Below are 16104 nucleotides of genomic sequence, written 5' to 3' on the forward strand. Positions count from 1 at the left end.
GTCAGCGCCCCCCCACCCCCGGTTGTCCGAAATCAGTGTGCCAAAGGTGGGATGCTGGCAACACCATGGTGAATTCTGATGGACATTTTGATCAAATTGCAATTTTTACTACAGATAAGTTATTGAAAACGTTACCAATATAGTCCCCCCCCTTTTATCAGTCAAAACATTTTACCACAGACATAGACAAGTCTTGCAGTGGACACACTTGATGATTCCTGGTAATGCATTCATGGCCAAGTGTAACTTTCGCTTACAAAAGAACTAAAATGAAGGAGGACCCACAATGAAGTGCCTTTTCTGATCAGATTTGAAATGGTGCCGTTTCTGAGATGCTGCTTCCTGTCATTGGTCCCTTTGATGGTCCATTTAAGAGGCTGAGACGCTTTGCGTCTGTATGAACATCTTCTATTTGCAGCCACCTGTATATGTGTATTTATAAAGTAGCAGAGTCTGTAGCCATCCAGGCTATTGTGTAAATGTTCACTATGTTTTGTTTTTATTTTTTTTTCTTAACAAACGAGTTGTAATTCTGCAGCCCAAAGCGTGATATTAGATAAAATGCTGACTTAGATGTTAATTTGTCACATGATGCACAAGATAAACTCCCTAACCGGATTTGTTCAGTTCTCTCCCTTTTCTCCGAAAAGTGGCTCGTTTTAACATCAGAGTGAAACAGCAGTCGCTCCGTGTGCCGCTGCTCTCCGAGGGATGTAGGAGGCCTCTGACGTTTCCTTTCCGTGACGCGACCAGGGCCAGCGACTTGTATCCCTCACTGACTAAGTCAAGCCGTTTCACCCTACAATTTACCATGTCAGATTTAGCTATTCGGGGATTTTATCAGCTTATAACTTAATTTGGAGGTATCTGCGCTTTTTGAAAATGTTATAATTTCAGTTTATTAATTTGACTGGTTTTCATTCTAATCATCCATCCTTCTCCCATAATATCCATAATAGGTCAAAGAGTTTATCCTTTCTGGAGGGCAGAAGGCAGGGAATACCTGGGTGAAATTCCAGGCCATTTTCAAGCAAACTCGCTCGCATTGAGGGCAATTTTGAGACACTAAGCTGTATGGTGTTTTTTAGCGGTGAGAGGAACCCTGAGAAATCTTCCCAAACACAGGGAGCACTACAATCTTCACATAGAGTGCAGGTGGGGTTCACACCAACTGCTGGGTGATGCTATCGCACTGCCCCTAAACCACGGCCTGCTTAGCTGCTGCCGATGGAACATTGTGGAACGTCCAGCATTTCCATGCACCTATAACATCCAGCAGTATAGCTGACTTGCAGTTGATTTTGAGGTTAAACAGCAGCGAATCTAATACGAGTCATGGTCAAGGCGGTCGGATGGCTTCCTTCCGAGAGCTCGGTGTCTGGGACGCCTCTGCACTGGCTGTTTTCACAGGCAGTGAAGTGATTGGCTGATGCCTTGCAGGAAGTGGGATGACTGCATCTGCGTTTAGCTGCAGCCTTGGTTCTCACGCAGCACTGTCTTTGATCTCTTCAGGTCATGCTCTGATGCTCTTATGAAACATGGTTTTGTGGCTTTGGGTTTTGGGCTGAACTGGGCAGCAGACCAGTCACATGTCACAGCTGCTGTCACTCGGGCACTGCAGAATGGTTTACCTTAGAAGGGACCTGTAGCAGGGGTGTGAAAATGGCAAACAAAGGGAGCAGCCGGATGGCCTAGAACCCTCTGATGTTCTCCAGTCACTTGGGGCAGTGCTGCGGAGCTGCAGAGAGAACCACCAGATTGGGGCTATTGGCGTGAAGAAGAGGCTGTGCAGTGGTGCAGGGAGGTGGGTGGGACTTGGGGGTGCTTGCTGCAGTCAGTGGCACTGGTTTCTGCGGTGCAGTGAGAGCAAGCGGCCCAGCGCCGGAACAGCGTGGGCGTGCCACACATCCTGCCACAGGGATGTTTGCATGCGCGCACACACACACACACACACACACACACACACACACACACACACACACACACACACACACACACACACACACACGGGTGCAATTCCCAGTTCACTTATTGCTGCCATCTCCCTGCCTGCCCCTGTACAGGTGACCGAAGGGCATGGAGACGGAGAAACTCTGTCATGCTGTGCTCCGCTAGCAAGTTTAGGAACATCTTGGATTTTTCTTAATGAAACTGAAAATCTTACTGGGGAAAATTGCAGGGATGTCTACTATACGTAACACAACATAAACATGAAATTTGCAACCCCAATTCCAAAAAAGTTGGGACGTTGTGCAAATTGTAAATAAAAACAGAATGCAATGATGTGGAAATCTCATAAACTGATATTTTATTCAACATATAAAACATGTAAAATGTTTAAAGTGAGACATTTTGCTGTTTAGTGAAAAATATTGGCTCATTTTGAATTACATGACAAAAAGTTGGGACGGGGGCAATAGGAGGCTGGAATAGTTAGTGGTACAAAAACCCAACAGCTAGAGGAACAATTTGCAAATAATTAGGTCAATTGGCAACAGGTCAGTAACATGACTGGGTATAAAAAGAGCGTCTTACGCCTTGTCCACACGTACACGGGTATTTTTTAAAACGTACCTTTTTCTATACGTCTTGGGCTTTTGTCCACACATAAACGGCGTCTTAGGTCACTGAAAACGGAGCTTTTGGAAAACTCCATGCAGGGTGAAGATTTTAAGAAACTCCGTCTTCAGCGTCGACATGTAGACAGGGAAAACAGAGTTTTTGGCTTGAAACGTCAGATTGTGCGCTGTTGTCCACTTTGTTTAACGTCAGAGCGTGCGCTGTTTGCTGTATATATTAGTGGTGTGCGATACTACAAGATTTGGTATCGATCCGATACCAAGTAAATATAGGACAAGTATCACTGATACGATACCGATATCGATACTTTTTAATAATTAAGGTGGATGCATCATTAAATTGCTTAAGCTGAATTAATTTTCATTATCATTAAATGTTTTTGTGATTCTTTTTTGTTTATTAATTGGTTAAAACCCAGGGCAGAATTTGGGCAAAGTTTGAGTAAATAAATACTGTAGCGCGGAGGTACCGGCGGGCAGCGCCACATGTTGGACTGATGTCAGCTTGTGAATAGTTCTCAGTAATCGCTTATGTGATTATAAATGTGCTGTGTATAGCGGTTAATGTTTATTGTTGTACGTAGTGTATGTGCATGTATGCTTGCGCCCGCCGTGTGTATGAGGAGTAAACGGGGCAATGAGCACGGTGGCCAGTGCGAGTGTGTGTGATTGCAGTGGTACGGGTGTAATAAACGGCATATGGTGATTAAACCCCGAACTGTCTTTGCTGTTTAATTATTGCGAGCATGGCTCAGCAACCCACTATTACAATACTTTATTATAAATATTATATTGTGTGTGTGTGTGTGTGTGTGTGTGTGTGTGTGCGCGCGCGTGCAGGTGAGCTTGTCTGCTTGCCTGGCGCCGCTGAGTCACGTGACAGTCGGGAGCGGCAATAGAGCAGCGGCGCATCCAGGAGAGAAACTGAAACTGAAGTATCGATCTCATTAAACTGGTATTGATCAGTATCAATACCAACATTGTTATCGATATTTTCGATACTTGGATCGATCCGCTCACCACTAGTATACATTAGGCGAGTATGAGCAGCGGCGGACTTAGCCGAAATAGTGCTTGTGCTAACCTTGCTGACAGGACTTCTTACATGTGTACAGATAAATATTGAGTCACTTTCGCATTATATTGATCAACACAGGCGGCGGAATGTTCGCCATGGTTTTCCACTTAACAGGACTGGCAATTAGGCTTCTGATTGGCTAACATGGCAGTATGGTTAAAGTTATAATGCCGCATGTTGTTTTGGCATGCTTTTGACAGCTCATTTTAGCGGTTTCATGTGCACGGAAATATTTCAGAAGACAATGTTCGTGTGGACGGGGATTTTTTTTAGAACGGAGGAGGAAAACACTCTTTTAAAAAATACCCGTGTACGTGTGGACAAGGCATTAGAGTTGCAGTGTCTTTCAGAAGTAAAGATTGACAGAGGATCACCAATCCCCCTAATACTGCATCGACAAATAGTGGAGCAATTTCAGGAAAAAATATTGTTACAGTGAACACAATTCGCCATGTCATCCAGGGATGCCAGTTAAAACTCTATCATTCAAAGAAGAAGCTGTATTTGAACATGATCCAGAAGTGCTGATGTCTTCTCTGGGCCAAAGCTCATTTAAAATGGATTGTGGCTAAGTGGAAAACTCTTCTGTGGTCCGACGAAATCTGTGGTCTAAATTTGAAATTCTTTTTGGAAACCAGGGATGCCGTATCATCCAGACTAAAGAGAAGGACCACCCAGCGTGTTATCGGCGCTCAGTTCAAAACCCAGCATCTCTGATGTATGGGAATGCATTAGTACATATGGCATGGGCAGCTTGCATATGTGGAAAGGCACCATCTATGTTGAGAGGTGCTCACCTAAAGGATTATTAGGAACATCTGTTCAATCTCTCATTAATGCAATTATCTAATCAACCAATCACGTGGCAGTTGCTTCAATGCATTTAGGGGTGTGGTCCTGGTCAAGACAATCTCCTGAACTCCAAACTGAATGTCAGAATGGGAAAGAAAGGTGATTTAAGCAATTTTGAGCGTGGCATGGTTGTTGGTGCCAGACGGGCCGGTCTGAGTATTTCATAATCTGCTCAGTTACTGGGATTTTCACGCACAACCATTTCTAGGGTTTACAAAGAATGGTGTGCAAAGGGAAAAACATCCAGTATGCGGCAGTCCTGTGGGCGAAAATGCCTTGTTGATGCTAGAGGTCAGAGGAGAATGGGCTGACTGATTCAAGCTGATAGAAGAGCAACTTTGACTGAAATAACCACTCGTTACAACCGAGGTATGCAGCAAAGCATTTGTGAAGCCACAACAGGCACAACCTTGAGGCGGATGGGCTACAACAGCAGAAGACCCCACCGGGTACCACTCATCTCCACTACAAATAGGAAAAAGAGGCTACAATTTGCACGAGCTCACCAAAATTGGACAGTTGAAGACTGGAAAAATGTTGCCTGGTCTGATGAGTCTCGATTTCTGTTGAGACATTCAAATGGTAGAGTCAGAATTTGGCGTAAACAGAGTGAGAACATGGATCCATCATGCCTTGTTACCACTGTGCAGGCTGGTGGTGGTGGTGTAATGGTGTGGGGGATGTTTTCTTGGCACACTTTAGGCCCCTTAGTGCCAATTGGGCATCGTTTAAATGCCATGGCCTACCTGAGCATTGTTTCTGACCATGTCCATCCCTTTATGACCACCATGTACCCATCCTCTGATGGCTACTTCCAGCAGGATAATGCACCATGTCACAAAGCTTGAATCATTTCAAATTGGTTTCTTGACAATGACAATGAGTTCACTGTACTAAAATGGCCCCCACAGTCACCAGATCTCAACCCAATAGAGCATCTTTGGGATGTGGTGGAACGGGAGCTTCGTGCCCTGGATGTGCATCCCACAAATCTCCATCAACTGCAAGATGCTATCCTATCAATATGGGCCAACATTTCTAAAGAATGCTTTCAGCACCTTGTTGAATCAATGCCACGTAGAATTAAGGCAGTTCTGAAGGCGAAAGGGGGTCAAACGCCGTATTAGTATGGTGTTCCTAATAATCCTTTAGGTGAGTGTATATCCAGGTTCTAGAGAAACATATGCTGCCAACCAGATGACATCTCTTTCAGGGAAGACCTTCCATTTTCCAACATGACAATGCCAAACCACACACTGCATAAATTATTACATAATGGATTCGTAGAAGAAGGGTCCGGGTACTGAACTAGCCTGCCAGTGGTCCAGATCTTTCACTCATTGAGAACATTTGGCACATCATAAAACGAAAATTACGACACAGAAGACCTAGGACAGTTGAGCAACTAGAATCCTGTATCTGACAAGAATGGGACAAAACTCGAGCAACTGATCTTAGTCCCCAGACATTTACAGACTGGTGTTAAAAGAAGAGGGGATGCCACCCAGGGGTAAACACGGCCTTGTCCCAACTTTTTTGAGATGTGTTGTTGCCATGACATTCAAAATGACCTTATCTTTTCCTTAAAATTATACATTTTCTCAGATTAAACATTTGATGTGTTTTCTATGTTTTGTTATGAATAAAATATGGGTTTATGAGATTTCCATATAATTGCATTCTGTTTTTATTTACAATTTGCACAACGTCCCAACTTATTTGGAACTGGGGTTATAGGTTAAAACTATTTTAATTGAATATTAAGTGTGTTTCTTGCTAAAGTGTCCATGGAAATAAGTTTCCCTTTAACAGCACTTTCTTAAGATGGGGTATGTAAATGCTGACTGTTCAAACAGGCATGTAAATTACTGTAGTTCTACTTCTCTGGGGTGGCTCGCTGTGGTCAAGCACATCCCACAGCACACAGAGGGCTTGTGATTTGTGGGTTTCCTGCGGTCACACCATTAGCGTGGGTGTTTGTGGGCTTTTTGGGGGCCCGATGTTGCTGGTCTTCATGTGGTCTTCTGCCTGCACGAAGCAAGCCGTCCGAAGGTTGTGATAATTGTGGAGACGCAGCAGGACTGATCTGACCTGGTGACCCCGCCACTCGGGGAAAAGGCCCCCCACACTCCAACTGCTCTTCTCTACTCTTAGTCGACATCTGGGCAATCAAGGAGATCCGCCCTGGGCAGAGGTCCCGCGATTCGGAGCGCCACCTGGAGGACGAGCAGGTTCACTGCTTCACCATCCTCTATGGCAGAGAGTTTCGCCTGAAGAGCCTGAGCCTGGCAGGTACGCCTCTGAGTTCGCCACCTATGGGCCATGATGGACACACCCCCATGCCACGTGTCATGCACGAACCCCCAGGTCCAGAGCAGCTGAGTAACGTGAGCTAATGTGCTGTTGATCTTTGACCTTAGTAACTTGTGCACTTCCTCCCTGTTCCACAGCGATGTCTGACGAGGAGATGTCCATGTGGGTACAGGGACTGACCTGGCTTGTGGGCCACACCCTGAATTCACCGACGCCTTTACAGATTGAACGGTCAGGTTCCGCTTTCTCTGTTATCCCTTTGCTCATTGGTAGCGATGTGGCAGGTTCCTGATTCCTGAACCAGTACAGTTGTCTTGCATATCCCGAGAGGAACATGTTTAATTAGGCATTCATTCATTTATTTAGCTGAGACTTTTTCTCCAAAGTGATATGAGCTGAGGAGCAGAGAACAGGTCAGCAGTCAAACCCATGACCTTCTGGACACAGGCACAGATCCCAAACTGACACACACGGGCTGACAGGATAGCAGATAAGCCACGTGGGAAATAGACGTCCCCTGTACAGCACATTGCTGGCTGGACCGCTTTAGTGACCGTGACCATAATGTCAGTTAGACATGCTGCTTCTGTCAGTAGGAGAGCAGCAATCATTCCCACAGCTGCCTCGATTTGACCGATTTAATCTTTTTCTAATTGTCTAATTAGATGTAAATGCTCTGCAATTATAGGATCCAGTTACGTAGATCATAGAAAATAAACCTGAGCATTGCTGTCATTTAGCAGAGAGTATCTGCTCATTATTTCTACACACATTTCTGCACTTCTTGTCTTGCTGGTTCCTTTTTGATTGTTTGATAGTTTTTTATGACGGATGGATTTACTGAAGGGTCTGTAAGCCCAGCTTTTTGCTCATCTTAGGTGGCTGCGAAAGCAGTTTTATGCCATCAGCTGCAACCAAGAAGAGAAGTAAGTTACTGCTGTCTGTCTCTGGGGGCTGCTGTCTGTCTGTCCGTCCGTCTCTGGGGGCCGCTGTCTGTCTGTCCGTCCGTCTGTCTCTGGGGGCCGCTGTCTGTCTCTGTCTGTCTGTCTGTCTGTCCGTCCGTCCGTCCGTCTCTGGGGGCCGCTGTCTGTCTGTCCGTCCGTCTGTCTCTGGGGGCCGCTGTCTGTCTGTCTGTCCGTCCGTCTGTCTCTGGGGGCCGCTGTCTGTCTGTCTGTCCGTCCGTCCGTCTCTGGGGGCCGCTGTCTGTCTGTCCGTCCGTCTGTCTCTGGGGGCCGCTGTCTGTCTCTGTCTGTCTGTCTGTCTGTCCGTCCGTCCGTCCGTCTCTGGGGGCCGCTGTCTGTCTGTCCGTCCGTCTGTCTCTGGGGGCCGCTGTCTGTCTGTCTGTCCGTCCGTCTGTCTCTGGGGGCCGCTGTCTGTCTGTCCGTCCGTCCGTCTCTGGGGGCCGCTGTCTGTCTGTCCGTCCGTCTGTCTCTGGGGGCCGCTGTCTGTCTGTCTGTCTGTCTGTCTGTCTGTCCGTCCGTCCGTCCGTCTCTGGGGGCCGCTGTCTGTCTGTCCGTCCGTCCGTCTGTCTCTGGGGGCCGCTGTCCGTTGTGAGTATCACAACGTAACGCATCTTCTTGCTAGTTAAATTCCTGCCTCATTAACAGACAATATTTAAGTTACAGTATACAGATGTCAGTGTATACAGATGTAGGCCGTGTGTGTGTGTGTCCCTTGGGGCCCTTAAGTGTCCTGCATTCACCTGCCGAGTCCCTTATGTTTGCATCCTCAGGATCTCCTGCAAAGACCTCAAGAACATGCTGTCTCAGGTCAACTTCAAAGTGCCCAACATGCGGTTCCTGCGAGAGAAGTTTCCGGTACCATTTTTTTTCACTGAATTAATCCTCGATGTGCCTTACGGTCAGGAAGGCAGGCCTGATTGGCCGGCTGTGCTGGCGGTCCGCCTGTGCCGTTTCGTTGCTACCTGATGGATGCTCATTAGCCGCTTGTTTTGTTTGCTGTTCTCAGGACCTGGAACTTGGCAACGGGGGTGTGACCTACTGCCAGTTTGAGCAGCTGTATCGCAGAGTGATATTTGATGGACAGAAGTCTGTGAGTGCCAGGGGGGAGCCTGGGCCTGGGGGGGGGGGTCACGGGCAGAGGGACTTAGGGCTCAAAATGGGCAGGTCCAGCTTTTCATCAAAAGCAGGACAAATTAGTGACTGAAGTGTTATGGAGGCCCAAGGTGAAACGTAGCGGGGGCATTTCTCTCTCTCTCGTGTGGCCGCCTGGTTCTGTCAGGGGGGTCACATGCCTTCACACTCTCTCTTTACAGATGGAGGTTCCTCTCTTGCAGAAGTACGTGCTGGAGTTCCTCTGCAGAGCGGGTGTACACCCTGCCAGTGCCTGCACTGCTGCACCACGTTTCTCGCCGCACGCATCTTATGTGATAAAACCACAGACAAGCAAACCTCTGAGGGTGATGCTCACTTCTGAAGGTCCCATCCTTGTATCTGCTTGTTTCCTTCTGCAGAGATGCAGCCCGGCCGGACCAGGTGAAAATCACCCTGGAGCAGTTCCGATGCTTCCTGCAGCAGTTCCAGAAGGTACATAAGCCATCCTGGGAGCGTAGGGGGGGTATAGGGTGGTTAAAGCTGGAGCATTCTGATGTAACGCACACCTCCGCTGTGTAATCCATACAATAATTCTCCCGAGGTGGAATAGGGACATGCAGGTGCCCACCCTCTCAGCCCTCTGAACTCTGCCTGTGCCCCACAGGAGCACTGGGCCAACGACCCCCTACAGGTGCTGGAGTATATGCTCAGCTACCTTCGGGATCCGCTCAGGGAGGTGGAGCAGCCCTTCTTCTACCAGGATGAGGTGACTCAGCGGTAACTCCTGTGCACACTGCAGACATTCACTGATGAGGCAGTGAGCAGTAGCCTGTATCGGCAGCTTAACCCCCATTGTCCTGACGGCAGCAGGTCTTTCTCAGATTGATGCTCTCCTAAGTCATATGTCTGCAGTGTCTAGTGACTGTAGTAACTGTAGTCTCTGTATCTGCCATGTCTGCAGTGTCTAGTGTCTGCGATGTCTGTATCTTCAGTATCTAGTTACTGCAGTGTCTGTTGCATCTGCAGTGTCTAGTGTCTGTAGTAACTGTAATGTCTGCAGTGTCTGTAGTCCTCCTCTGTTCGTGTTCAGCATTTCGAGTTAGGCATCACAGTAACATGGGGCTGATTTTGGTCGATTATGTTCTGTTGCCATGGTGTTTAATTGCCATTGCCTGTACCTGCAGGTAACCCAGTTACCAAAACCCCGCTTTCCTTCAGTGCAGTGGGTTTAGTCATTTCTGCCCAAATGTGTGGTAATTTTTAGGAGAATGATGTTTGTGGAGATCTTCTCCAAATTGTGGTGTTCTGTTGGGACTGTAATCACATATTTTTGTTTTATTTCAATGTTAATTTGTGTCCCAAAAAAGATTATTAAATAAAGCTAAAGGTCAAATTGAAACAGTGAAAGAACAGGAATTTTCGCATTTGAGGTTAATGATGTTTTCTGATCCAGTGTTTGGAATATGGTAAATGCCCAATGGGACATCCAGGCTTCTCTGTTTCTCCTGACTTGTGTCTTGTGGGGTCTCTCTCATCTTCCATCTGTCCGTCTCTCTCTTTCCCCCTTTTCCTGTAGTTCTTGACCTTCTTGTTCTCCAAGGAGAACACCATCTGGGACTCTAGGCTGGATGAGGCTCGTCCTGATGACATGAATGAGCCCTTGTCCCACTACTGGATCTCGTCCTCCCACAACACGTGAGTGATTCTCACCACCGAATCGGGTCGCTTTTTTAAGCGCTTCCTGTCTTTAGCCGCCATCAAAGTGAAATCCGCTCCCATCTCCCTGCAGCTACCTGACAGGTGACCAGTTCTCCAGCGAGTCGTCCTTGGAAGCCTACGCCCGCTGCCTGCGCATGGGCTGCCGCTGCATTGAGCGTGAGTCTGTCTCCTTGCCTAGGGGTGCCGCTATGGCATCACCAGGCCTGGACTACGGTGCTGAATACAAACGTGGAGACAGACAGGTAGACAGGGAGTTGCATTAGATTTACTGACGCTAACAGCAGGAGCCAAGAGGCTTCAAGGAAGTAAAGTAAACACCCAAGCAGCCAGCAGGGCTAGAACATGAAACACTGGGTTTAAATAGGCAGGAGTGATTGGTCCATATGTCCATAGGTGTCCCACCAGAAACTCATCCAGCTTCTTTGGGGATATGCTCGGCTCTGCCCTCTGCTGGCCGACTGGCCGGAGGCATGACAGGCGTCCCTGTTAGTGTCTGTGTCTGTGTATCTGCACCTGACTTTTTTTATTTGTGCTGCATCTGCTTTCTTGGTGGCCTTGTGTGTGTGACCCAGTGGACTGCTGGGATGGGCCAGATGGAATGCCTGTCATCTACCACGGACACACCCTCACCACCAAGATCAAGTTCTGTGAAGTTCTCCACACCATCAAAGAGCATGCATTCATCACATCTGAGTGAGTACCAGGCTAGCCCGTTAACCTGTAGTCCATAACCATAGTCTCTCCTGGCATCAATAAAGTACATGTCTGTCTGTCTCCATCCATCAATCCATCCATCCATCTATCAATCCATCCATCTATCCATCCATCCAAATTGCCTGCCTGCTCTTACCTTGCTTGGTTCACTTCCCTACGTCTCCTAAACCTCTCCTTCCTCCCCCTCCTCGTTAATTCTTCTGCTCTCCCCTTCAGATATCCCATCATCCTCTCTATTGAGGACCACTGCAGTATTGTCCAGCAGAAGAACATGGCCACCCAATTCAAACAGGTCTTTGGTGACATGCTACTGACCAAGCCAATCGATGTCTCTGCCGATGGGCTTCCATCACCCAACCAGCTGAAACGGAAGATCCTCATCAAGGTGAGAAACCCCGCCCCCCCGGTGGATCGCTGCCTGAGGACAGACCACAGAGTTCCCTCGTCTCGTGTGAATCATGTCGTTTATCATTACTTTTATTCTGTTGCTTTATTGTATATTTATGGGCAGTAAGTGCTAAGCAGGTCATTGGACCCAGCCATCATGTCAGACGCCAGGTCTGGGGGTTGTTTGAGGCTGGGGAACGAAACAGCAGCTGAAACCAGATGTGCCTCCTGCAGGTCCCTCTGCTCACTGGTGGGGGGTTGTTTCCTGAGAGTGTTGCAGTGTTCACCTGAAGCCTGGCAGGGGTATCATGTGTCAGGACCCCAACTGACCTTGTCTCGTGTGCTTTGCGCCTGCAGCATAAGAAGCTGGCAGATGGCAGCTTGTACGAAGAAGTGTCTACCATGGCGGTGTACTCCGAGAGCGACATCTGCAACTCCGTCAAGAACGGCATCCTCTACCTGGAGGACCCCATTGACCACGTAGGACACCCTCAGACCTTGGAAGTTCTACAGCCTACCCCTTTGTCACCGACTGCAAACCCCAATAACAGACCCACCTGCCCACAGCTCACTCTGAATCATACACACTCCATAATGTAAAAATACCTTATCCAAAATGCTTTTCAAGCTCTGTCCACCAAACCATCCCCCCCTTACCCCTAACCCTAACCTCACAGCGGGCATGGTGACCTGCCGATTGGCTGCCTGTTTCCGCTTGAACAGGGAAATGCTGTCAGACGCCCGCTCTCTCCTTTCTGCAGGAGTGGTACCCGCACTTCTTTGTGCTGACGAACAGCAGGATCTACTACACCGAGGAGACCTCCAGTAGACAGGCCAGTGAGGATGAGGATGATCGCCGTGAGGTGAGGAAGCAGTGTGTGGCTCAGTGGGCTAAGCCGTGTGCCTGTAATCACAAGGTCGCCGGTTCAAGCCCAGCCTCAGCACGTCTGTGGGTCCTTGAGCAAGACCCTCAACCCCCAGCTCCCTGGGCGCCGCTACGGGTGGTTGCCCTTCGCTGACAGCTTACTCTACAAAGAGCAAGTTGAGGGAGGCGTAAAAAAGAATTTCCCCACGGGGATTAATAAAGTGTAAATTATTATTATTATTAAATTATTATTACTATATTAAGGCCCACTCGTATGCATTTTTCATCTCTATGTCAATACAAAGGTGCACATTAACACGGCCGACAGATTGTGAACAGTCAGTAATAACATCTTGCAGAAAACAAAAATCCTTTGTATAACTGTCCATTCAAGGGCTTGCTGGTAATGCTGGGTAATCCTACTCTCTGATTGGGCCTTGATAGCAGAAGTGCATCTAAGGCATGGGTGGCCAATCTTATCCGCAAAGGGCCATTGTGTATGCGGGTTTTCGCCGCAACTCGCTAATTAGATTACTAATTAGAGGACTGATTAGCTGAAGAGTCCTCACACCTGGGTTTGAACAGCTGACCTACAGGTTATCCCAAAAACTTGCATACACACCGGCCCTTTGTGGATAAGATTGGCCACCCCTGATCTAAGGTGTAGCCATGGCACCCCCCCAGTAAATACGTGGCCATTACAGCCACCACCCCTCATCAAAAAAAATAGGGAGCATTTAATTCTGTAAACCAGAGCTGTTCAATCCGTTGATCGCCATGTGTCGGTAAGTTGATTGCAAGATTGCATTAGTGCATGATGCTCCCCTTCCCTCCACCGCCCCTGATGGCCCCTCCAGTTGAAATTTTCTGTAGCCGCCACTGCTTGTTAGCAATGCACTTCGACCATGTTCAAGTTTTATTGTTCCATGTATTCTGAGGAAGACAATGACATTCTTATGCCACAGCAGGGGAGGGCATTGGGGATAGGAAAAAAGCATTGCGATAATGGACAAGACAGTACAGGATAGACAGCAGTGGGATACAGGAAAGATGGTACAGGATAGACAGCAGTGGGATACAGGAAAGACGGTACAGGACAGACAGCAGTGGGACACAGGACAGACGGTACAGGACAGACAGCAGTGGGACACAGGACAGACGGTACAGGACAGACAGCAGTGGGACACAGGACAGACGGTACAGGACAGACAGCAGTGGGACACAGGACAGACGGTACAGGACAGACAGCAGTGGGACACAGGACAGACGGTACAGGACAGACAGCAGTGGGACACAGGACAGACAGCAGTGGGACACAGGACAGACAGCAGTGGGACACAGGACAGACGGTGCAGGACAGACAGCAGTGGGACGCAGGACAGACGGTACAGGACAGACAGCAGTGGGACACAGGACAGACGGTACAGGACAGACAGCAGTGGGACACAGGACAGACGGTACAGGACAGACAGCAGTGGGACACAGGACAGACGGTACAGGACAGACAGCAGTGGGACACAGGACAGACGGTACAGGACAGACAGCAGTGGGACACAGGACAGACGGTACAGGACAGACAGCAGTGGGACACAGGACAGACAGCAGTGGGACACAGGACAGACAGCAGTGGGACACAGGACAGACGGTGCAGGACAGACAGCAGTGGGACGCAGGACAGACGGTGCAGCACAGACAGCAGTGGGACGCAGGACAGACGGTACAGGACAGACAGCAGTGGGACACAGGACAGACGGTACAGGACAGACAGCAGTGGGACACAGGACAGACGGTACAGGACAGACAGCAGTGGGACACAGGACAGACGGTACAGGACAGACAGCAGTGGGACACAGGACAGACAGCAGTGGGACACAGGACAGACAGCAGTGGGACACAGGACAGACGGTGCAGGACAGACAGCAGTGGGACGCAGGACAGACGGTGCAGCACAGACAGCAGTGGGACGCAGGACAGACGGTACAGGACAGACAGCAGTGCGACAGGACAGGACAGGATGGTGCAGGTCTAGTATGAGACTGTGTAAAGGTCTGCTGACAGGTGACCAGTGACAGAGAGTGCCACCTGAGTGAGAGATGGTTCCACGGGAGGCTGGGCTCGGGCCGAGATGGCCGGATTATCGCCCGGCGCCTCGTGTCGGAGTACTGCCTGGACACTGGCGCGCCCGACGGCTCGTTCCTGGTGCGCGAGAGCGATACATCCTTCGGAAACTACAGCCTGTCATTCTGGTAACATCCTCTTTACTGCCCGTGACCATCCCTCAGTCCAGCAGAAATGCTTTCTTCTTAAATTTGCAGATCTTCTTTCTTCTCCTCCACCATCTTGTGGATTCTTCCTCAAAGATTTGTTCTACTGTTCACCATGCACTACTCTTCTCTCCCTTTAAGTTGGCCCTATAATTCTATATGATATATGTCTAGACAAAATGTTCTTGCTGACGTATTCAATTTCAATCTGTCACATACTTAAAACGATGCCACCACTCTATTCAAGGCACAACCTTAGAGGGCACAGAATGTGTTTGATGCAGCAGCCCCACATACAGAGCACAAATGAACGCATTGTGGCGAGTGTGTGAGTCTTTGTTATAAAGGAGATAATAGCTCTTTTAAAATGATAGTTGGTCTCTTTAATTACAGCTGCTATTGGTTGAGTACTGGCAGGAAAGTACAATTTACATGGCACTCATAGTAACACACTAACGAGAAACACGCATTCCATGGCTAACTTTACACGGTCATGACATCTATTAACATAAATGCACAAAGACACATTCATTTACACAATTTACAGATATGCACCGGTCGATAAAAAGCAAAGCATGCTGGTAACTGCGTAATTAGTCCTGCTGACCAACTCCGTGGTGTCACATTAATGTCAGCCAATCATGGACAGTGGGTGGTTTCAAAGTCTACCTTGGGGACCGTACACGGGCGGTGCGTCAAAATACTGATCACCATGGCATTTATGGCTCATACAATGTTGATTTTGAATTATTTTCCCCCCCCCCCCATTTGAATAAGCAGCCTTAAAGGCGTAATGTGATCCCTGTTCAATTTTTTTTTGAGAGGGCTCTATCTACAGTAAAAACAAGTTGCAGTGAACAGTGAAGGTCATGTGACTAAGGCCGGTGTGTCCGGCTCTCGGCTATTAACCTGTAAGCATTCGGGTCTAATCCCTCAGCCTGCACCCCGTTCTCCTGTGGCTGCATGCTGCCAGTCTAGTTGGAGGCTTGACATGCTGATCCGGGGCTGCGATGCTCCTCCCGTCCACTAGGCGATCCAGCGAGGTCCAGCACTGCCGTATCCATTCACAACAGGAGGGAAGCAGCCTCAAGTTCTACCTGACGGACATGGTGACATTCCCGAGCCTCTTTGCTCTCATCACCCACTACCAGAAGGTGGCGCTGCGCAGCAATGAGTTTGAAATCAAGCTGACCGAACCCATCCCCCAGACCAACTCCCACGAGGGCAAGGAGTGAGTGCCTTTGTCTGCGAGCCCCCATCTCCCCCCACCCCCCTCCCC

At 48.6% G+C, this 16104-nt stretch overlaps 1 protein-coding gene across 6 annotated transcripts in view; it reads left to right on the plus strand.

Annotated features, from left to right (window-relative positions):
* Positions 1 to 16104, plus strand: part of LOC111835929 (1-phosphatidylinositol 4,5-bisphosphate phosphodiesterase gamma-1-like) — a 32257-nt gene that overhangs the window by 3741 nt on the left and 12412 nt on the right. For all 6 annotated transcript variants that reach the window (XM_023796736.2, XM_023796733.2, XM_072715665.1 and 3 more), the window contains exons 3-18: positions 6664 to 6801; positions 6960 to 7053; positions 7701 to 7748; positions 8555 to 8639; positions 8791 to 8874; positions 9098 to 9120; positions 9296 to 9368; positions 9541 to 9642; positions 10453 to 10571; positions 10666 to 10751; positions 11168 to 11288; positions 11526 to 11694; positions 12054 to 12176; positions 12458 to 12559; positions 14620 to 14807; positions 15856 to 16056. In XM_023796736.2, coding sequence (XP_023652504.2) covers positions 6664 to 6801; positions 6960 to 7053; positions 7701 to 7748; positions 8555 to 8639; positions 8791 to 8874; positions 9098 to 9120; positions 9296 to 9368; positions 9541 to 9642; positions 10453 to 10571; positions 10666 to 10751; positions 11168 to 11288; positions 11526 to 11694; positions 12054 to 12176; positions 12458 to 12559; positions 14620 to 14807; positions 15856 to 16056 — 1756 coding nt within the window. The remainder of the gene's footprint in view (positions 1 to 6663; positions 6802 to 6959; positions 7054 to 7700; positions 7749 to 8554; positions 8640 to 8790; positions 8875 to 9097; positions 9121 to 9295; positions 9369 to 9540; positions 9643 to 10452; positions 10572 to 10665; positions 10752 to 11167; positions 11289 to 11525; positions 11695 to 12053; positions 12177 to 12457; positions 12560 to 14619; positions 14808 to 15855; positions 16057 to 16104) is intronic.

The sequence above is a fragment of the Paramormyrops kingsleyae genome, chromosome 8, assembly GCF_048594095.1.
Source record: "Paramormyrops kingsleyae isolate MSU_618 chromosome 8, PKINGS_0.4, whole genome shotgun sequence".
Taxonomy (NCBI): Eukaryota; Metazoa; Chordata; class Actinopteri; order Osteoglossiformes; family Mormyridae; genus Paramormyrops; species Paramormyrops kingsleyae.